At 43.5% G+C, this 20,662-nt stretch overlaps 1 protein-coding gene across 1 annotated transcript in view; it reads right to left on the bottom strand.

Moving 5' to 3' along the window:
* The window catches only part of AGBL4 (AGBL carboxypeptidase 4), an 856,716-nt gene that overhangs the window by 51,360 nt on the left and 784,694 nt on the right, over positions 1-20,662 (bottom strand). Inside the window, exon 11 of the mRNA XM_050977508.1 lies at positions 13,899-14,061. Coding sequence (XP_050833465.1) covers positions 13,899-14,061 — 163 coding nt within the window. The remainder of the gene's footprint in view (positions 1-13,898; positions 14,062-20,662) is intronic.

Genomic DNA, 20,662 nt, shown 5'->3' with positions numbered 1-20,662 from the left:
GACATAACTGGTTAGATTATTAAAATGGTAATCAGTAAAAAGGGCAATTTCAATCAATCAACTTCATCTCCTAAGGAGAAGCCACAGGAGGGAGAGTGAAGGAGTCAGGAGATCTGGTTGTGCAGATTTAGGCAAATCACTTTGCTCTGTATGCCTGTTCCATTTTCCTTTTATCTCACTAGACTGTGTCCTAGCACTGTGTCATTGTCTAGACAACGCCATTTCTACCGTCCTGCATTTTCATCCAAGAAAAACCTGGGAGAGGAAAGGACAGGCAACCGAGGCTGCAAAGCACTTTAGAGAGCCACAGATTCACATCCCCACATCTCAACAGCCCCAGTCACCAGTAAATGGCCAGAAAACCCTCTGGCAAAAGGCTCCTTTTTTCCTTTCCTTATTTTGGTCCAAGAGAGAATGACAAGGTGCTGCTCTGTGAGCCCAAGCCCAGCACCCTGCTCGGGGAGCCCAGGGCTCAGCCCCGCCGATGCTCTGCTCGCGCCAGCACAACACCAATTCTGCTCTCAGTTTGCTGTGACAAAATCCAGGAAACGGCACAGAAATGCAATGCTAATGACAAAAAACAACAACCAAACCCTGTCAGGATGGCAGAGCTGAAAGCTGCTAACTGGGAAAGGCAGGGAGGGCAGGAGGAGGAGGAGGAGGGATGTGGTGTGACCACCCCCAGTCACGGCAGAGCGCAGGTATCGTGACACGGTGACATGCAGGGCCACCCCTTCACCTCAGGTCACACACGAGGTCCCAAAAGGCCCTCAATCAAAACAAGGCTGAAACATCCTATCAAGGTCAGTGCAAACAAAGCTCACAGGAAAAGCACAGCATTTTCAGGGCCTGCCTATGCCAGCGAGGTTTGCCTGGCTCCCCTCGCCAGGGGCGGATGGAGCTGTGGGATGGGGTTCCCAAACTGCCTGAGCTGCAGAGCACACTGGGGAAACAAATGACAGAAGCAATGTCCCTCTGGGTTCTTCTCTTTCTCTGCATATTATCGTGTCACTGTGCATGTCACCTTGTGATACTGGGCTATTTATCATCTCTGAGTGCCTAGATTGGCCCCGCTAGAGAAAAATCAAAGAAAGCAGCAGGGGCTGGGGTTTGATGAGGAGGAAACAAATTCTTCCCTTCAAGAGCATGCAAACTTCTCTGCTACCCCTTGCACACCCACACACACAATCCCAGGCTGCTCCTTTCCCCTGCCAGCAGCTCCTCCTCACACATCCCTGCTCTTCTCCCTTTTCTCTGCTCAGACTCAGTGCCTTGTTTCTATGGATTTCTGTGTCAACTCCCTGAAGGATATTCACTGGAATGGACACATTTACAGGATTACTAACGTTCTGAAAGCAGGTGGTGCTATTATAGTCATACAAAAGCCACCTATTTTTGGTGCCTTGTGCTGTCATCCTGTTAGGCTCTGCTTTGCTTTGCCTGGTTATTGTACCAGCTTCTCAGCACCATTACTGTGGGCTGCTCCAGTTCCAGCTCTGTCTGCAGAGGCCTGATAGAGGGGCATCTTTGTTCACTGGCTTGGAGCTTCCCCACACAAAGGGAGGCCTGCAAATTTCTCTTGCTGTCATCATGAATTTCCTTCAGGAATCTTGAGAATGTACTTAAGGAAAAAAAGTTCTGCTATATGTGCATATCTAATGTATGCATACACTCACGCATGTAAATTTTCCTGTGCAGAGCAGCAGCCTTAAAGTGAAATGTTAGTAGATGACTATATTCACTTTATCCTTATGTCATATTTCAGGTACCACTTTGAAAGTCATCAGGTAAATTTTGAGTATTGTCTATGTTCTTCAATTATGTCTGTTCATATTAACTGCTTTAATATCTCAGCTTGCATTGGCTGGAAACTCTTAGTTTGTCTCATCTCATTTCCTGGCACATGGTCTTACCTGTCCCTGCACTCCTGGGTTTGGTTGACAGCACTGCCACGGTGCTGCACTTATCTGCAGCCACAGACCATCTCTGCCTAAATTCCATCTAAGCACCCAGCACTGAGAAGTAACGTGAGGTGAAACACAGGCACAAAATTTAAATAAAATCACATTATTAGCAGTCACACTTCCCGAGCCTCAGTTCTGAGACCCTACTAAACTAATGGTGAAATGACCAGGAAAAAACAATGTCAGCATATGACAGTTTAAAAGTGCATATAACAGAGCAGGGATCACTGCAGGAAGCTCCTCAGGCAGACCAAAACCACCAGGATCTCCTATGTCCTTTTCACCTTGAAGGGAGAAGCTGGATTTTCACTTTCAGCTCGGCACTTTGCAAAACCTGGCAATCTTGACTCCAGCTCCTTTTACTCCACAGAAAGGCAGTGGAGGGCAGTATAAATTCTGTGTGTGCTTCCCAAAGTGGTTTATGCCAATCCAGCTGGTGTGTGAGGGATTTGCATTCAGAGGGCTTACGATAAGTACAGAATTATTAATACAGCGTTGCACTCGGTAGCTGAGACACTGCTTGTAACCAGGGGAAAAAACCACCACCCTTCTGCTGTAAAGCATCTAAATGGGAATCAGGCTCAGTCTTGTCTCAGAGCATAAATGTCCTGACCTGCTGTTCCCTACTTTGTAACACAAATTCACCTATAATCAATTATGGCCAGAAATGTTCCTTAAACACAGAGAAAAATCCAAAGCACATGCAACGGCCTCTGATGGTAACTGATGTGATAAAGCAGTGCAGGAAACTCCTTTTTCTTAAGGCTGATTCTAAGTGCCTCTGCAGACAGATGCAGTTGCTGCTCTGTGTACTGCTAACCTTGAACTGACATTAACAAGTGTATCCAAACTTTCCTTTGCCAGCCAGGATGAGGACTCCTCTGACAGCTGCTGCACACTCCCCTCTCCCCTCATTTCATGACCAGTTCTCTCTTGGTAATCAACAGAGGTCAAATATAGATCCCATTGGGATTCATGGTGAAAACTGTTGACATCAACAGGTCAGGAACAGCCAAGAGAGGATTTGTACAACAGAGAGCATGAGCAGGAAAAGGCCACCTCAATCTCAGCTGATTTAAATCAAGATAGTTGCAGATTTACAACAGAAAAGACAGGGGGAAAAAGACAGAAGAGAATAAAAGTATCCTTATTTAATAAGCTGGGATGCAAACACAATCTCCTCACAGCCCTGTGTCACAGGAAAACTCGGACCTGGCCAGGCTGCTGCAACAGGGATGCTCCATATCCTGCAACCGCTACGGCCGGGGCAGCCCGGACACACAGGGGAAGCAAAGCGAGAAAAACCTTCTTTGTTCCTGATTTTAGCAACCATCAGGAGCACATGCCCTGCTCTTAGCCGGCTGCCAAGGGGGGACGGCACGGTCGGTGCCAGAAGAGGGCACTTGAGCTCCAGCAAGCGGGAGATGCGCGGCACGGCTCGGGCTGGACCAGCCCCGCCTGCGCCGCGGCCCCGGGGATGCGCAAAGGCACCGGGCTGCTGCTCCCCTCGCTCTTCTCCTGCCTCGGGGCTTCCTCCAGTCCCCTCGCGGGCAAAGCCGGAGCTCCTGCATCACACAGGTCCCTAACCTGCGCTCCTCCTGCGATATGGATGGTGTGCCCGCTGAAATTCTCTCCTTGCTGGAGGAGCTTTTTGTGGTCACTTCCCCAGACAGACCCTCTGGAGTGCAGTAACATTTACACTTCCTCCAGTCCTGCCCCCAGCAGAAGCATTTCTTGAGTCCCTTTCCTTTGCTCAACTGCCTGCAAGTTCTCATCAAACTTGCCCAAACTTAATACTGCTGAGAGTTCTTGTTGGTAGAAACCAAAAGAAATAAGGTCAGAAATTTTGGGGTGAATCTATATCAAACACACAAAAGCCTGCTGCCCAGCAAAGCATCCTAAACACAGAGGCTGCCTGCTTTTCCCAGCTGTGTCATCTGGTTCAAAACCAGACTGGTCTCCCTACAAACCCTACTCACTGAAGCACAAAACCTGCTCCCATCCCTCCAGGCACAACGTAATCAGCCATGCCTCATCTCCTTGGAAAACTCCTGACAACAAAGTTTCACAGATTATGCAAAACCCTGAATTAAAGGCAAGAAAGGCCAGAGGAGATGAAGAAAAACAAAATGAATGATACAGCAAGTATGACAATTTAGGTGTTGTTTTGAAATCTTTTTTCTTTTCTGTGGTGTTCCCTATGACAAATATGAAGCCATTTTCTTGTTTGAGGTAGGTGAGCACAAAGTAATAGCTAATGTATCTAAACCAGCCCATAAACTCCCACTGCATCAATCTATACCATCTAATTCTAAGTGGCTGCCTCAGAGTGGTTAGCCCTCTGTTTGCATCCCAAAAGTTTCCAGACACATGAATAAACCAAGCACGGATGAATCGGTCTGAAGGTCTGTTTCTCAGATGGATCTGGCAGCTGCCTCGGTTTATTGGCAGCTCATTTATCATCTCAAGAAAAATATTGATGGTTCTAGAGACACAGGCCCTTTCTGTGTCCTGGCTGAAGGAAAGCTGTCCTTCTGGGCAGGCTTTGGAAAGAAAGTCAATGCAACGAAATCTGCTTGGCAGAAACGTGAGGGATGTGGTGCAAAGAAGGATCATTAAGTAAGGAAGAAGGAACACCAGGAAGACAACCCTGCTGGCCCAGAAATAGCCCAGTCTCAAATCTTCACAGAATAACAGCAAGAGGATGAGACTGTGAGAGTGGTAACAGGCACAGTCATGGGCATCTTCTCAAGTGGAGGTATCTCTGCTGCACAGGAAGAGACAAAGAGCCTGAAGCTGTGTTCTGCCAACAGAACCAGCCACTCAGCAAACCCTGAAGAAATTCACAGGAACACAGTGATCAAAAGCCTTGAAAACAGGAATAAGGGGACTGAAGGACTGGAAACTCTCTCCCCTTGGGCTGGCAGGATCATGCAGTCCTGACTCCATGTAGAGTGCTGGCAGTCCAGCTGCCTCTCTCCTAGAAGGACACTGGGAAAACAACTGGAGCCTCTGAGCCAAATCCATTCCCTGTCTTGACTAAACCAGCTGCATTCCACTTGAACATATTTAAAGATTTACTGAAATTAGTACTGAGATCTGTCATGAATTGATGTGGTGGGAAGAGATCTCCCTTTTCACATGTCCCCCCAATATTGCTCCAGCCAAATGTCCAGAGCAGCCCGTCCAGTGTAAGCTTTGGCTACACATGGCACTCCTCTGCCCTGCAGATCCTCTTTGCTACAGGAGAGGTCTTGAGCAGCTAACATTCATACTGGATTGCTTGTGGGACTGGATGATGGAGAAAAGATGAATGGCTATTTTATGGCATCAGATGACAATTGCTGGTTTAATAAGGATTGCTTAGTTTCAGAAAAAGAAATAGCCAGCCAGAATCATGGATGCAACCTGTGGAGGCATGTTATCCAGAAGTTGCTTTGCTGCACAGCAGTCATAATGACACAAAGCAAGGTATTTGGGATATTGCAGTTTTCAAAAATGAAATCCCTTCAATAGCCATTGGTTGCCAGATTCTTTTAACCAGATGACCAAAAACTCCTGTGTATGCTGAACAGGAATTCAGTTAGTTTAAGAAGTTTAGAATCCCTCCTAAATACCAGGAAAAAGCCAAGAGGACAGCAGAGCAAGCACAGTGTTAAGTGCATCAGGAACTGAACACATTTCTCTTATCGAAGCACAAAGGTTTCTGAGCACTAGATCAAAGCTGCAGGTTATCTTTAGTTTCTGCAGGCTTTGTTCTTCTGAACTGTGGACAAAGTTTCCCTTCTAGGTGACAAGAAACACAGCTGGCTTAGGGTGGGCCTGCACTGGGCTTGGCTTGGATGGGTATTCTCATCACCTGGGAACTGAAACCTGACAGGTGTGTGGCCTCTTTCAGCAGAGGTTTGATGGGGAAGGTGCACCCTGCTTTCCAGAATGCCACAAGATATCCTTTGTTAGGTCTTCACAGAGGTTTGGGGTTAAAGTGCAGAGACAGAAGGAAAGTGAAGTCTCAGCTCACCAGGGGCATGCTCAGAAAGAAAAGGAGGTGTTGGATCTGTTTCCTGTGACTTTCATGCCTACTGTCCTCTTCTGGTTTCTAACAATAGACATGCAGCTGTCCCTACTGGAGAGATTAATTGTGGTCTCTCTGCTCATTCAGCCAGCTATTTTTCATGAAACTCATAGGAATGTAATATCTCTGAGACCTTTATCACTGTCAAATTCAGTTGCAACTGGTCAAGAAGCTGAGAAAGACACACAGACAGGAAGACTCTTGTTTCTTCACAGAGTTTCCTAAAAAACATCTCTGATCCTCTTTCAGAACGTTGTTATTTGAGACTGAAGAAGTAGTTGTTAAAAAAAAAGAGCTTCTGCTCCTGCCCTAGAACTCCCTTTAATCAACAGTAACCAAGCTGATGGCTGCACAATATGAAAGCGAGAAGGAGTAGTTTGGGTGAAAGACAGTAAAAAATGAACAGAACCACGAGGCTGGGCTTGTCTGATTAGTGAAACCTCTGCTGGAAAAAGCCCCATGAGATGACAGAAAGGCTGGGGTGGGGCTGATGGCCTGAATGCCAATGAGATGGTGAGAACACAGACAGGACAGAGGAGAAGGCTCAGCCAGATTTGAAGAGACACAGAGAAGAGGAAAAAGAAGACAAACATGGAGACACACAAACAGCACCACAGGCTGGCAGAGAAGGAGAGAGCTCTCCCAGAGACACTGCAATTTGGCTGTTTATTGCTTTTTGAAAAACACCTTGTTCTGAATGGCTTTTTTCCCTCTTCAATCCCAATGACATTTGGGAAAGCTTCAAAGCACTGCACTGTCTAAAGCCCTTTCCTACCCTAAGTCTCCAACCCACAGACACTAATAATAACCACTCCCCTCAGACATTTCCAACAAATTGTTCATATATTTTAAGCCCTGCTCTCCATTGCCTTTCAGATTAGCCTTGCCCTTTCCCTTGCACTTAAGTTTAGCAAGTGTTACTAATAGGAATTTAACATTTACCAAAGAATTATTTTAACTACGGATCTAATAGCATTTGTATGGTGTTCTGAGCACCCAAGAGCCTCATATCAGTTCTATATGCTTAGTTTTGTCTAAGTTGCTTCTAAGAAAAAGGAAAAATACATGTTTAAGGAAAAGAAAGTTCATAACAGAGGCATTCAAATCCAGGAAAGCCGGTTCCAAGAAGGATAGCAGCAGTCTGGAAAGTCTTTTTATATGTTCTCCACAAACCTGCAATCACTCATGTGATAAACTTCACCTTCCAACCTTTCAGCAAAAGCTTAACTTGTGCTTGGTCCAAGTTATTTTTTCCTGTGTACAAAAGAAATACTCATAGAAAAATGTTATGTCTATTATTATAATATTATTATTAGGATGCTTATTATTAGCTGGCAAATTTTATGGGGTGTTTTTTAATATACTACTATCAAAACCTCTTTGAATTAGAGAGTTTTGTGCTTGCAGACAAAGAATCATTGAGAGCTTGAGTGGAGAGCACCCATGAGGCTTCCAGTCAGCCAAGCCTCAATGACAGCTTGGCACCAGTAGCATTCAGTGTCTCAACAGGGACCCCCAAGGCTACATTGGATGAGACCATTTTTAGAGCTGGGTTTATGAGTCCTCCCATGCCACTGGATACAGCCCTACCCAGGCTGAGGAGCACATCCTGAGGCAGCTCTGGGTGGAGGACAGCTGCTGGGATGCAGGGGTGGTATTTGCACACGTGTCTCCATCCTGCTCCAGCTGCCCACAAGGTCCCAGCTGTAGATATTGGTGGTTCTCAGGTCAACCTGTCCAAATTCCCTAGTCCAGGCTCACAGCTACTCAAGTCTTCCTGCTCTTCAAAGAAGGCAAACTCCTTTATTCATGTCTGAAACTGACTTGAGGGCATGTCTGTAAGTCTGAATATGCATCCTGCTTACACCCTCATCCCACAACCACCATCTGTTCTCTCCCCTGTACCTTGGTATCCCTGGGAAAGAAATATGCATACACAAGAAGAAAGAAAAGGTAACTGGGATCATATGGTTAAATTGAATCATTTTGAAGATGTCTTCCAAGACTGATATTCTACATTTAAGAAAAAAAAATAGAAATCTTTCTTTAAAATAAAAAAGCACCTTTATAATACACTTTCCACTTTTATAGCATCTTTCATCCAAGCCTATCAAAGCACTTTGAGGTACAGATCCTAAGAAATCCATTACAAAAATTATGCACATTCCTAAGTTGACTGTAGTCACTTCCCTAAATTTCCATTTCTCTACTGACACTCCCAGACAGACTGACACAGTCAGTGCTACAGGCAACCAGATAAACAAATCTACATAAAGACAAACTCTCCCCCACAAACAGCCTCCCCTACAGAGGAGAAGTGGTTTTGTGCAGCATTGTCCCCTCCATTGAGCCCTTTGAGAGAGTGAGGTGTGCATACTGCACCTTGTACTTTCATTCCACTGCACTTCATTAAACAGACTTTCACTGTTTCTTAATTTTCTTTGAGCAGGTCCCACTGTATATACCCAATATGAACAAACACACAGATTCCTTCTGGGTATGAGCCAACAGCTGCAACCCTGAAAAATATCAGCTTCTTATATCATTAACTGAGTTTCCATGGTGCCCTGGGGCAGAGATATTGATGCTTGACAGCATTATCACTATAAAGTAACTTTACAACTCTATAATTTAACTCTATACTTCCAGTAATATGAAGAGCATTTGAAATTGTGGCTGTAAACTTGACACTTTCACACAGACCGGGGAGCAGAAAGGAGGATTTTTTTCCTTCTCCTCCAAACCAGCTCAAAACAGGGTACTAAGGAACAAACATGACATGCAAGGAGGTCACTCAGAAAAATCTGCAGGATTAGGATTAATGCCATGTTTTGCAACACACAGAAAGGAGCCTGTTTCTAGGACCTCAGCAGAAGAAGGAGACCTCTGGATGCCTTTCCCTGAATATGTGCCTGATTTACTTTGAAATCATCTTGGCAAGAACCTCTAAGTGAAGTTCAGACCTAAGCCATGCTGGATAACCTGTGCAGAGCTCCCTCAGCTTTATCAGCACAGCTTTTCATACCTCATTGGCTTTTGCTAGTAATGTTGCCTTTACTGGCTGGGAATGAACCTGCCAGGGCCATAATCTGTCTCATAAGGATCTTCTCTTAAGGATATCACTAACAGAGATAGGAGGATCAGGACAGGCAGTTGCCAAAAAGAGAAATGTAAAAAAGCCCAAAATAACCAATTACATTTGCCCTGGGGGACTGGCAGGTACATGAAGCTCTAAAAGTTATAGATGCTTTTACTGGAATTGTAGTTTGCATACAGATTCCTTTTCCCCAGGACAGGCATTTCCTGAGATCCAAGTACTCTTTAAAAGGAATCTGGATGTAACAAATGACTGTTTCCTCCAGGGATTTAACTTCTCAAGTTCCCAGTCAAGCAGCAGGCAGATATTTTGCTTGAAGTTAAGAATAAGAATGAACCCAGTGGTCTCTGTGTCGAAAGCCCAGGAGGTGAGCTCCTGTTAGGTGTTTGAAGAGATTCTAGTCAATCCAAGCCTTCATTCTGTGGCTGTAGCCACATAAATACATCTTTATCCCCAAAACCAAGAGGGAGTTCAGCAGTGCACCTTTGAATGGGGTCCTTCTCCACCTGGAGGAAGCCTGCAATTGAGATAAAAATACACCAAAAAAGCTATGGACATGCTGACAATGGTGATGCCCACCCATCTCAATGATTATTCTCCCCTACAGCTATGGTCACACCAGTTCCTGCCAGGTCTCCATCATTTCTGCCTTCCTGCCTCATGGCTGGGTTGTGGAAGACTGAAATCCTTTTATTCTCTGTTATGGACTGCCTACTCTGCAGCAAGGACCCAGTTCAAACACTCTATTAAATGGACCAAATAGATTTTAGAGCTGTTGATGTGAGAGTCCTTTGCTGGCTGCTCTCAGGTCAGGCTGCCATGGCTGCTCTTCCCAGCTGTAGTGGGACACTGGGAAACACCAGTTCTGGGTGTGCTGTCAGAGCAGGGCTCAGCCCTGCAGCTGGGCATCCCTCCTGCCTCCCCCTCTTTATCCCTTGCTCCCTGCCCAGCTCTGAGGCTGGTGAGATTCGAGACAGCTCAGCAGCTCAGCTGAGTGCTACAGAGCAGTTTACAAGCATCATGTCATAAGCCCTGTAAATGCCTAGTAAAACATGGAATTTAATGGAGGCATATCAGCTCATTTTAAAGCTCCTTCACCTGGTGCTGAGCTAACTGTTGTTGTGCTGCCTTTTTTAATCAGTTACCACCAAATGTGTGCATGTGTGAGAAGGGTTTTAAACGTTTCTCTGTCCACTTCCAGGAGAGTAACAGACAAGCCTACAATCCTCTTATTATGCCTTTGAAACAGAGTCCATTCACTGTTATCTGCAGCACGTGTTATCGTAGGGTTTTCTGCAGAGCTTACACAACATATCCCTAATGTTTCTCACACTCCAGGTATGTATCTGTTAGACACAGACCTAGCAGGCAGACACAGCTCTGCAGGGATGTCTAAGTGCTTTGTTTGCTGAAAATGCAAGAGGAACTCCAGCAGTAGCCATTGGTGATACCATGCCAGTCAAGGCCTGAGACACTGATGCAATCACGTTAATTCTCTGTGTTAGAAAAGGCCAGAAACTCAACACTCTGCATGATGTTATCCCACCATACCTGCCCCAAACACAAACACCCTGCACAGGCTGAAGGAAGACCCTTCCCTCCTGGGTTTCATTTAAACAGTGCAGCCTCAGTAGGCAATTTGTTTTTAAAACATTCCAGGTGTCATCCTCTAAATTCTGAACCAATTCATTTAGAACATTCAGTCATACTAACTGGAGTAATTTGAAACTGATTTCCACTTCTGATGGTACCTTCCCATCCTTTTTTTCTTACTTAATCTTACTGAAAAAAAGTTACTGTCCACACTAATGGTAAGAATTCAAACACTTAGACTGAAAGTCTGTCTTCCATTTTCATGCATATAAGGTATCCACTTATCTCAGAAATTACAAAGTATATTTCAGTCAGTCACACAAATCTGGAAAAAGTAGATAATCTCACCCAATGTTAAAGTATATCTATTACTGTCACACAGAGGTTTGTGTGGATCACAGAGTTAGCATGTAAAACCTGAGGAACACACAGAGATAAAAACCCACCAACACACCTAATCCACTTATGTAATGGCATGAAAGGGAGTAGCACTGTGATCTTATTTGCCACAAATGCTGTAAAGAAAAGATGCTGACAGGTATCATTACTTGTCACCAGGGCAAACACAAGTCTATTCAGAGTTTGTTCAGTTTTTCTATCTGCCAACAGGAACAACATTAGGCTAAATTAATACTTTGCAGAATCTGGAGATCCTAACTGGTTTTGTTCTCTAAAAGGAGCCATTGTGGCTAGTTCTGGATGTGTGATCCACTTTGTAGTCTCTTTTCATGGTCATGGGTGACCTGAATTTGAGGCTGAATCTCAGTCTGCCCTTCGTAATCCAACAGTAGAAGCTTTGAACAATCCTAGCCTCCCTGATACTGTTTCCATTGAAAGGAAAGGGAAATGGAAAAAGGGAAAAAGAGAAAAAGGGAAAAAGGGAAGGAAAAAGGAAGAAAGACTCACACAACCAAATAACATCACAGTGGGAAAACAAAGTTCTAAGAAATACATCATTAAAGGCAGATTTCCAGAATACTTGCCCTATCAATTCAGTTCTTGGGCTTGCTGTATTTTCTTCCTTTATTTGCTTGAGTTGCTGCCTGCATGTAAGTAGATAGTGAATAGAAGCAGCCCTGTCCTTGGAGGCCAATATGAGCTGACTGCCTGTGTCTTTGGTTCAGGTCCATTAAAAAATCCGAGCATTAATTAATCACTGACTTGCAAATAGCCTGTTCCAGGCTAAATTGGAATGTTCTGCAATTGTTTTACTTTCTGTCACAGGCACTTCAGTGATGTGAAACTTCCTCCCCTGCCAGGACAGGATGTGCATAAATCCAGAGGCTACTCCTGTGTTGGATCAGACCAGTCTAGAGACTATTCCAAGCAGCTCCATTGCTTCCACTAACTAGAAAACTGCACACGTGAGGGAAAGACCTCACAGGCAGTACTCTGGATAGAATTCCTACATTGAAAAGGAAATAATAAAACCTTCCAGGGCAAAATGCCAGTGGAGCATACTCCATGGGCAAAGAGCCTCCTCTGCTTGCTGTCTGCCAGGCCAACCAAAACCTGCTTCTCCTTCTTTTCCACCCAGCTGGGTGAAACCCTAACTGCAGAAACCAAGCTGCTGCTTGAGCTTTCCCTGTGCCAGCTCCAAGAAGGTTCTCAGCTCTGGAGCCTGGTTTCTGTGCCCCAGCTGCTGATGGGAGGAACAGGGAATGGAGCACCTCTGCCTGCAGCAGGCAAGGCAAGCCAAGCAAACAGAGGGGTTGGACCCCACAGGTGAAACTTCTGCCATGTGAAGCACAGACCAGAAATCTTACAGAAAAGGAAAGCAAGCCAGTCTGATCTACCAGTCATGAAGGAAAACGTATCCAAGGGAATCATGATCTCAAGTGTATAGGGGCTCTTTCCATTCCTTACTGTAAAAACTATTCTTGATAAATAAGGAAGAGAAATAAGTAGTTTTCAGCATGAGCAGAAAGTGAGGAAGAAAATGAAAGGTAAAACTACGACACGGGTTCTTGAAATACCAAAATACCAGCTTAAGGAAATAAATACCTGAACCTGACAGCAACAACATTTTCTTCCACAGTGGCAAGATATACTACATTTGTGCATGTTGCAAGGAGCTTTTCCTTCAGCTAACTTTACTGGGCAAAAAAGAGCTTCTATTCCAAATGCTCGAGCCTGGTAAATCACTTTTAATATATTCATCTCCCTCCTTCCCCCAAATTTCACTTTCAGTGGAGAAGTCAAGCCAGAAAAGCCCAAATGACAAACAATTCCTTTCCCTGCTCCCTGTTTCTTGCTCTTATTCCCACACTGAGAGCCCATATACATGGATGGTGAAGAATTATATCTCATATGAAAATTTCTCCCTTGCTGTCCCCGACTTCCAAAATGCAGTGGAGAGGTAAATAGGCAATCACAGCTAATCTCTCTCCTTCTGCAGTGTTTCTAAACCTGTGAAAATTTCAAAAGCTGCCATGATAGAATGACAAAATGAAATAACACACCCAGAGCTGAAGTATGGGCACTGGCTGTTTGATTGAGCATGGTGACAAAAAGCAAAAGAAAAGCATAAAAGCAGATCATAAGACCAGTCAGAACAATTCTACAAATTGCTGATACATTGAGATAGCCAGATGGATATGTGTTTTTTGAGGAATGAGACACCACTTCTGTTTGAGCACTCAAAAAGGCCAACAACTTTGATGGTTTTGTTTTCACAATTTGACTTCTATTTCTTTGTCAACTGGCATTGAAGATTTGTCCTCGAGGCAGCTGCAGAACCTAATGGATCCTTTTGGCTGCAGTTCAAAGGCAGAGAGGATATTTTACTCAGTACCAAAGATGCACTCTCAACTTGCTATTAAAACAATAACACAAACACAGGGCTAATGAGGGAATAAGGAGAGAAATGAAGAAAGAAATGGAAGCCTGTGGAAGGGAATGGATCACAGACTCTCCAGGACTAACTCCCATAACAAGTGTGTGAGACAATCTCCTACAAGAGGGAAATGGCTTATTTGATCTAATGTCTTTCTCTTCTTGAATTTCCACAGTATGGAGAATCAATATGAGGGAAATTAAAGCATCAGGAGCAGACTCACATTTCCACTTGTGTGTGTTTCTATCTCAGCAAACTCTTATGGAGACAGAAGTATTTACCTTAAGTGCCCGGTTCACGTGTGCTGCAAGAGGATGGGTTTCAAAAGGATACAGGCTTCCTCCGTGTAGGGCACAGCAGGAGCAGCTCCAGCCAGGATGTAGCTGTAGAAGGAGACCTCCAGAGTGTAGCAGTAGGATGTGTCATTTAGGAGCCCTCCCAGGAAGCGCCGGCCTGTCCCAGCTTTCACAGCGTCCCTGTTGAACGACGTGCTGGACTGCAGGAGCAAGCACAGGGACACCAGGAGAGCTCAGGAGTGCAGCAAGGGAAGGAGTCTCTGAGAGGACAGAGCAGCTTCACTCACATTGCCAGACCTCATTTGCACTGTATAGACTGCTCTGGTTTTTGATCATGGCTGGAGGGGAAGCACAATTCTGGCACACACGCTGTAAATGATGCCTGGCAGACTCTCACAAAATTCCTCTGGGCTCACCATTAATATCAGCTTTCCCTCTCAGATAACACAAAGCAAGGCTGTCATATGCAGGAGTTGAAAGTGAGCCTTCCAGATCTCCCTTGCTCAGGAGTTAAGCTGTACCATGACCTGGATATTGGATTCCTCTGTCTCCACTGCATTCCCCTGGATCATCACCATTCCCCCACCCCTTCACCTGGACCCTTAATCAGAGCAGAAATACAGTGGAATTTATGTTTTGGTGAAACTTTCTCACCTAAGACATTTGACTGGTTCTTAAATTAGGTCACAGAAATTTCCACTTCACTAACTTAAATGTTAAGGGGGTGTTGCTCTCAGGGTGGAAAAATCTACCTCACTATTCTACAGCACTGGCAGCACAGTATAAAAGGCAGTATTTTGTGCTATTACTGAAGATCTGGCTTTAAGAACCCTACAGCTTTATGACTATTCATTTGAGGGGTGGAGGGGAGGACTCCAAGCATTTCCATAAATGAGTTTTAGCTCTCCTTTGAAGGCATGACATCTGGAGACTAAAGGGCAGCTCATCTTCAGGTCGATTGAAGTCTCAGAGCTTGTTCCTACCAACTAGACAGAAAAATGGATTCTGATTTCATTTTGATTTTCAGACTCTATTCAGAAACCTCATAGCCATTAGACTGAGCCAATCTGGGCTCAGCACAAGCTAGTGACAACCACAAAAAAATGATCCAGCTTGGATCTGTTGTATAAAAGGTCATTACATCTCCTGCTGTAGGAATTTTATGTTGCCAGTGAAACACAAAGAGCCCTTAACACAGCTCATTGTTCAGTCACTGTGCCCATGGTGAATTCTTTGAGCTGTCCAGGGTCCTCCTACGGAGCCTTAGGGCCGCTACCTTTCCTAGCCAACACAATGTGAATATTTATGAAATCCATCTCTCACCAAAACTGGGGAAAGCAAAATTTCCTTTGTATTTAAGAAGTGGGATGCAATGGTTCAAAAGCTTGAACTTCTCTAGACTGAGAAAATCAGGTTAATACTGAAATGAGCAACAATTCTTGATAAATACTGTCTATCAATAGATATAAAAAGTAGAAATACCTGTGGTTTTATTAACATTCTGAATGTCTTGAAGTCTCTCTCATATTGTAAAAAAAAAGGTTTTCCAGCTTAATTAGAATAAAATGGATTTGGGTTTCTTATTAGCATTATGTATAGGTGATTCCAAATACAACTTGTCTTTTTGGTAACATAATATTTAACTTTGTGGCAATTTGTACACAGGATGCTTTCTCCCATGTAGATATCATGTAATTTCTGCCAAAGAAATTACATAGCAGAAGCCTGCAGGATATTCTGAATACCTGTGGGAGAGGGAGTAAAGCACTCATAAGGAATGCTGGGAAAATTAACTGTTAATTTTATATATCGGATAAAATACTTAAAGAGGTCTACAAGATGGAATGTTCTGTGGCTCCCAGAACCTTCAATTCAAAATAACATTCAAAATAAACCTTCAGAAGGCTACTGAGATGCCGAGACAGAGGGAAGCTTTGGTCTCAGTTAAATTTCAGAAGCAGAGGAAGATGATGGTGCTCAGGGGATGGCTTCCTGAGCCAAGTGAACACCAGCTTCAGTGGAAGGTGCTTCATGTTCAAACAAATGCCTGCAGTGGAACTTTGAATGCATGAGAGCATCAGCTGCTGATGGAAACAAAGGGACAGGACAACAAATGGCTCAGGACAGGATACTGGGCTTTGTGTGCAGGAGCATCACTCACAAAGGGACTGAGCTAATTCTGAGGCTGTATTTGGCACAGGAAAAACAAGGAAAATGTGGGAGGAGGTGACTCAGGGAAGACATTAGGGATAGAAGTACTTCAGTGAGGAGGAGACTCAGTTACTGATATGGAACATTTGAGAAGATGGTGGAATCTCATCAGCTAAACAAATTGCACAAGTATCTGCTGAGTACAGTTGGTGTTTTTGGGATACAGTTTGCACATGAAATCCTTTTCCTATCTCCCATTATCGTAATCAGGCTAAAAGAAAGTTATGAGTAGAATTCCTAATAGATGAGTCTTGAGATGAGTCTTACATAATACTTTCATCACAGTTCTTGGCACGGTAAAGGAGGAGCATGCCAACAAAATTTGCTGATGACACACTGTGGAATGAATCATCATTATGGAGGAGGTTCTGAATATCATACAAATAAAAAAGCAGTGGGATGACTTTGAGGGCCAGAGTGATTGTAGTCAGATGAAACTCAGCCACACAAGTGCCAGGTCATGCAGTAAAGACTTATAAAAAAATATCTGCAATAGGCTAAAACCTTGTCAGCTGGAAATATATGAAGAGAGAGTCTGATGTGTTGCTTCACTGAAGTGGTTTTTGCTTTCTAGCAGAAGTTAAATCTAGTTATTGACAAAAGTATATTTGCTGTATTTCAAAAGTGAAGCACAAGTAGTTTAAATATTATCAAGACAGTTACATAAACAGTAACAACAAAAAACAAGAAACAAAGAAACCCTATCAAAATTAAGAACTTTTTCAGAGTTTGGATTTTTATAATGCTGCTTCAAGAGGCTTGGAGCTTTAGGTTTTGTTTTGGGGAGGTGGGGGGCTATGTTCCTTTTTTTTGTTGTTTGTGTTTGTTTAATAGAAGAGTTTCAGTTTCAACTGTACATTATTTGAAATGACAAAGGCATTAATAAAATAATTTTGTTCATTTCTTTGCCAAGTGGTACTGAATTTCCAGGAATAAAAAGCTGACTCTTCTTTTAGGTACACAAATGTAGATTTTGAAGGTTATCATTGTCCTAATTTTGAAAAAAAACCAAAAATCTGACATAGGCCAACTTGGAGTCTTGGGTAAAAGATAAAACCTCTTTTTTGACTCAAGAAATTTGGGGTAGAACATGACATGTTTTGAAACAGCAACTTGGGCCTGGCTCTAGAGCAAGTGTTATAAGCCAAAATATGATTTGATATTTTATAGGAGAAAAAGAAAACTACAGATTAAAGAAAATTCAGGTAATGACCAGAAAAGAGCAGCAGGTACTTGCTGATCTGACCTTCTACTCACTGGTTTAGGTCAAGATAAAGGGAGTGGGAGAAAAAAAAAAAAGAAACAACTGGCAAAACTCTGACTCCTCACCAGAGCTGATCTTGAACTTTTGCCCATGCACATTTATTTAATCAAATCCTAATCTGGGGAGAAAAGGGGTGGGGGTGGCAAGATGAGGGCACAAACACAGGGAAAGTTGTCTGCAAATGAGTCTCTTGCTTTTCTGGGAGAATCTATTTCCCTAAACCCCTTTGCAAAGCCACACTGAAGTCATCATTAAACAAATGCACTGAGCAGGCACAGCAGGAGAACAGCTAAACAAATATTTATTTCTCCAAGGCTGAAACGCATGGGAGTGCTAGCAACAGCAGCAGTGAGAAGCACAGTCTGGAGGGTGGGGGGAACACCAAAGACTTTGAAGTTCTTAAATAGTGATATTTGTATAAAATCAACAGTAATGCATTATTAAAACACACAGATACATTAAAGCTCACAGAAGGACTTTGCTTCCCAGCTGGTGTGAGGAAATTCAGTGAACAAATAGTTATCCACACAACTAGAAGCTGCCAAGAAATCCAGTCTTAAAAGAGCAGAGAAGGAAGAGCAAAGGATTCCCTTACTTTCTGGTGGAAAGAAACTCACCAGAAAAAACAGATTTCAAACACATTTGGGAGTCTCAAGGTGTGCTGAGTGTCTCTCTACACATCAGGCATTAGTGGCAGCTTCCCCAGGCCTCCCTACCAGACTTCATTCCTCCTCCCCATGCTGTGCTGAGTGCCAAACTGTGTGACCAGCTTCCCTACTGGGAATGGCAGGGAACAGCCAGGCAGTGAAGAGACATTTGTGAACCAACTGGACCTTATTCAGGCATTGCAGCAGACAAAGATGTGTAGAAGGAAATAATAATAATAATAATGAAAAGTATGTAAATTCTTTTTGGAGTGATTTCAAAGCAGAAAAGTATCTTGGCCCTTGGTCAGACCTGTTGAAGTGCCAGAATCCCTGTCCCTGGGCTGGTAAGGACACTCAGTGGTCCAGTAAGGCTGGTGCCAAGCAGGCTGTGTCCAGCCAGTGATGGATGGGAGTTTCATTCTACCTTTCACTGATGGCAGGACAAAGGGATCTTCTCATCCAGAACTTTTTTTGGGGAACGAATCTTTGCCATCTTCTGAAATTGCTCAACACATTAAGAAAAAAGGAGCGAGGTATGACCACAGTGTAAGTCAGACATTGCCAGGCTCCTAACGTGAGATCCAGGATATGGACTGCACATCATTTCTGACCAATCCTAAGGTGTTTCCCCAACCCAGCAAGAAAAGAAAAAAAAAAGTAAAAAACATCAGAAAAATGCCAGCCAGGCAGAAATCTGGTCACAGGCTTTGACAGAATGCAGAAGATGAAATTCTGGCATAGCAAGGTCCAGGGAGGTTCCTGAAATTCAAGAGAGAGATTTTTACCAGCTGTTCACATCTCCTGCAACTCAACTGATTATGGATGTGCCTGTGGAAGAAAGTAGCAAACTCCATATATCTTCAAAACTCTGAGTCTTAGTGTTCACATGAATGATTCCCAGATGATCACTTCTCCTCACAAACAAAGTATCTGCATGAAACTCGGGATAAAGAGATCTTCCCTAAAGTTTCTGATTTATATGGACAATGTAGGTCCAGGAAGGGTTCTACAAAAGGATGTAGCATGTACAACTGCATTCTCAAAAATCATAAAATTATCTTAGGAATCTTTCCTGGAGAAAAGCAGAGACAAAAACACTGAGAGGATTCATAACTAGAGAATGGTTTTATATTGCAATGTGCAATTAAAAATATGCTGGGTCAGCCTATGCCATTCCCATAGCTGTGTTTCACAGCTGAGCCTAACTACTCCTCAAATACCCCACTTCAAACCCAATAAAACTGCCCACATTTTGCTCATTCTACAGGTAAGAAACGAACACTTTACCTACTGGGGTAAACTGGGATTGTGCATACAAGTTGTTTCATATTCTTCAGTGATCACCACCAGCAATGGCTAAGTGTGATCAGGACTCATTTACAGCATCACCAGAGCTGGCTGCTGGTGCTGCTCTTATGGAAGAAGAGAAAGGGTTTTTTTCCAAAGCCGGTCTGACCACTATGAGTCCTCAACTCAGTGTCCTGGTGTGGCAAAACAAAAATAAAAAAAAAAGATAATAAAAAAGTTGTGCTCTAGAAAGAAAGGAATGGCACACTTGTCATCAAGGAGGAATAGACATGCCATTGGGAAATGGACTGGAGGCCAGGCAGTGTCAAATCCATCTCAGAGAGCAGTTTTACAGTATCAGCCATAACTCACTCACTCTCATTTTCTAGAATGCTTTATTGAAGTCTGCAAAAGTTTGAGAAAGGGCACAGAAATGCACTGGCTTTGCAATCTCTGCCACAGACAGAGCTGATTCCTGCCATGATGTGTCCAGCTGTCACTGCTTTGACCCTGCCAAACTGTCTTACAAACAAAACTTAACCTCCTTACTTCTCTGGAGGCACTGAGCAAACTTCTCACTTCAAAAGCCAGCTGAACTCTCTTAGCTCTTTATAGACTGGAAAGTAGATGTGTTGGTGCGGTTTGGGGTTTTTTGGGTATTTGTTTTGGTGGTTTTTGTCATAGACTATCATCAACTCCATTCTTCCAATTTATTTAACAAGCTACAATCAGCATCAATCCCCAAAGCAGACAGCTGATCTGAAGGAGGGAGCAGGCAAAGAGGAAGAATTCTGGGAGCAGAGGAGTGATGAGATGGGAACAGAGCTCAAAATTACTCCACGATTCATCTCACCTTGCAGCTTAGCCGTGTTTTTGATGCACAAGAAGAAAACTTATTTCATCTCAAAACCAATTTTGACTACTGAAATCTGGGAAGAGGAGATTTACAAAAGTTCAGGATCATTTCAAAGAGGAATTCCATTGTTTGAAGCTTTTCCAGGTCCCTTAGGATCTGGCACATTGGACTGATAATTCCTGGGAATAGGGCTCACTCACTCCCACAGAAGGCTCTGCAGTTGACAGCATTTCCATAACTTCTGTGCCTGGTAGGGAACACTGAGGTGGGCAGAAAAGTTTGGGTTTAGCTGGGGAATATTCTCTGATCTAGAGTTTGATTTGCTGAAGTCTGAGGAAAGGCATGCAGAGGAGACCTGCAATAGTTTGACCTGCACCAACAGTGTGAGAATACCTAAAACTAAACCTTGAAGACCAAACAACCTCAAGTCCTAAAAGATTTTTAATCATTCTCCTCCCTGTTTCTTTTTTGCCTTCTTGCTCCTGCTCAGTGGAAAGCAATCACTCTTTCTTAGAGTTAGCATCACTGTTGTAGGA

The sequence above is a fragment of the Serinus canaria genome, chromosome 8 (genome assembly GCF_022539315.1).
Source record: "Serinus canaria isolate serCan28SL12 chromosome 8, serCan2020, whole genome shotgun sequence".
In the NCBI taxonomy this organism is placed as follows: Eukaryota; Metazoa; Chordata; class Aves; order Passeriformes; family Fringillidae; genus Serinus; species Serinus canaria.
Note: the sequence above shows the minus strand (reverse complement) of the source record. Positions and strands in the feature narration are given on the sequence as shown.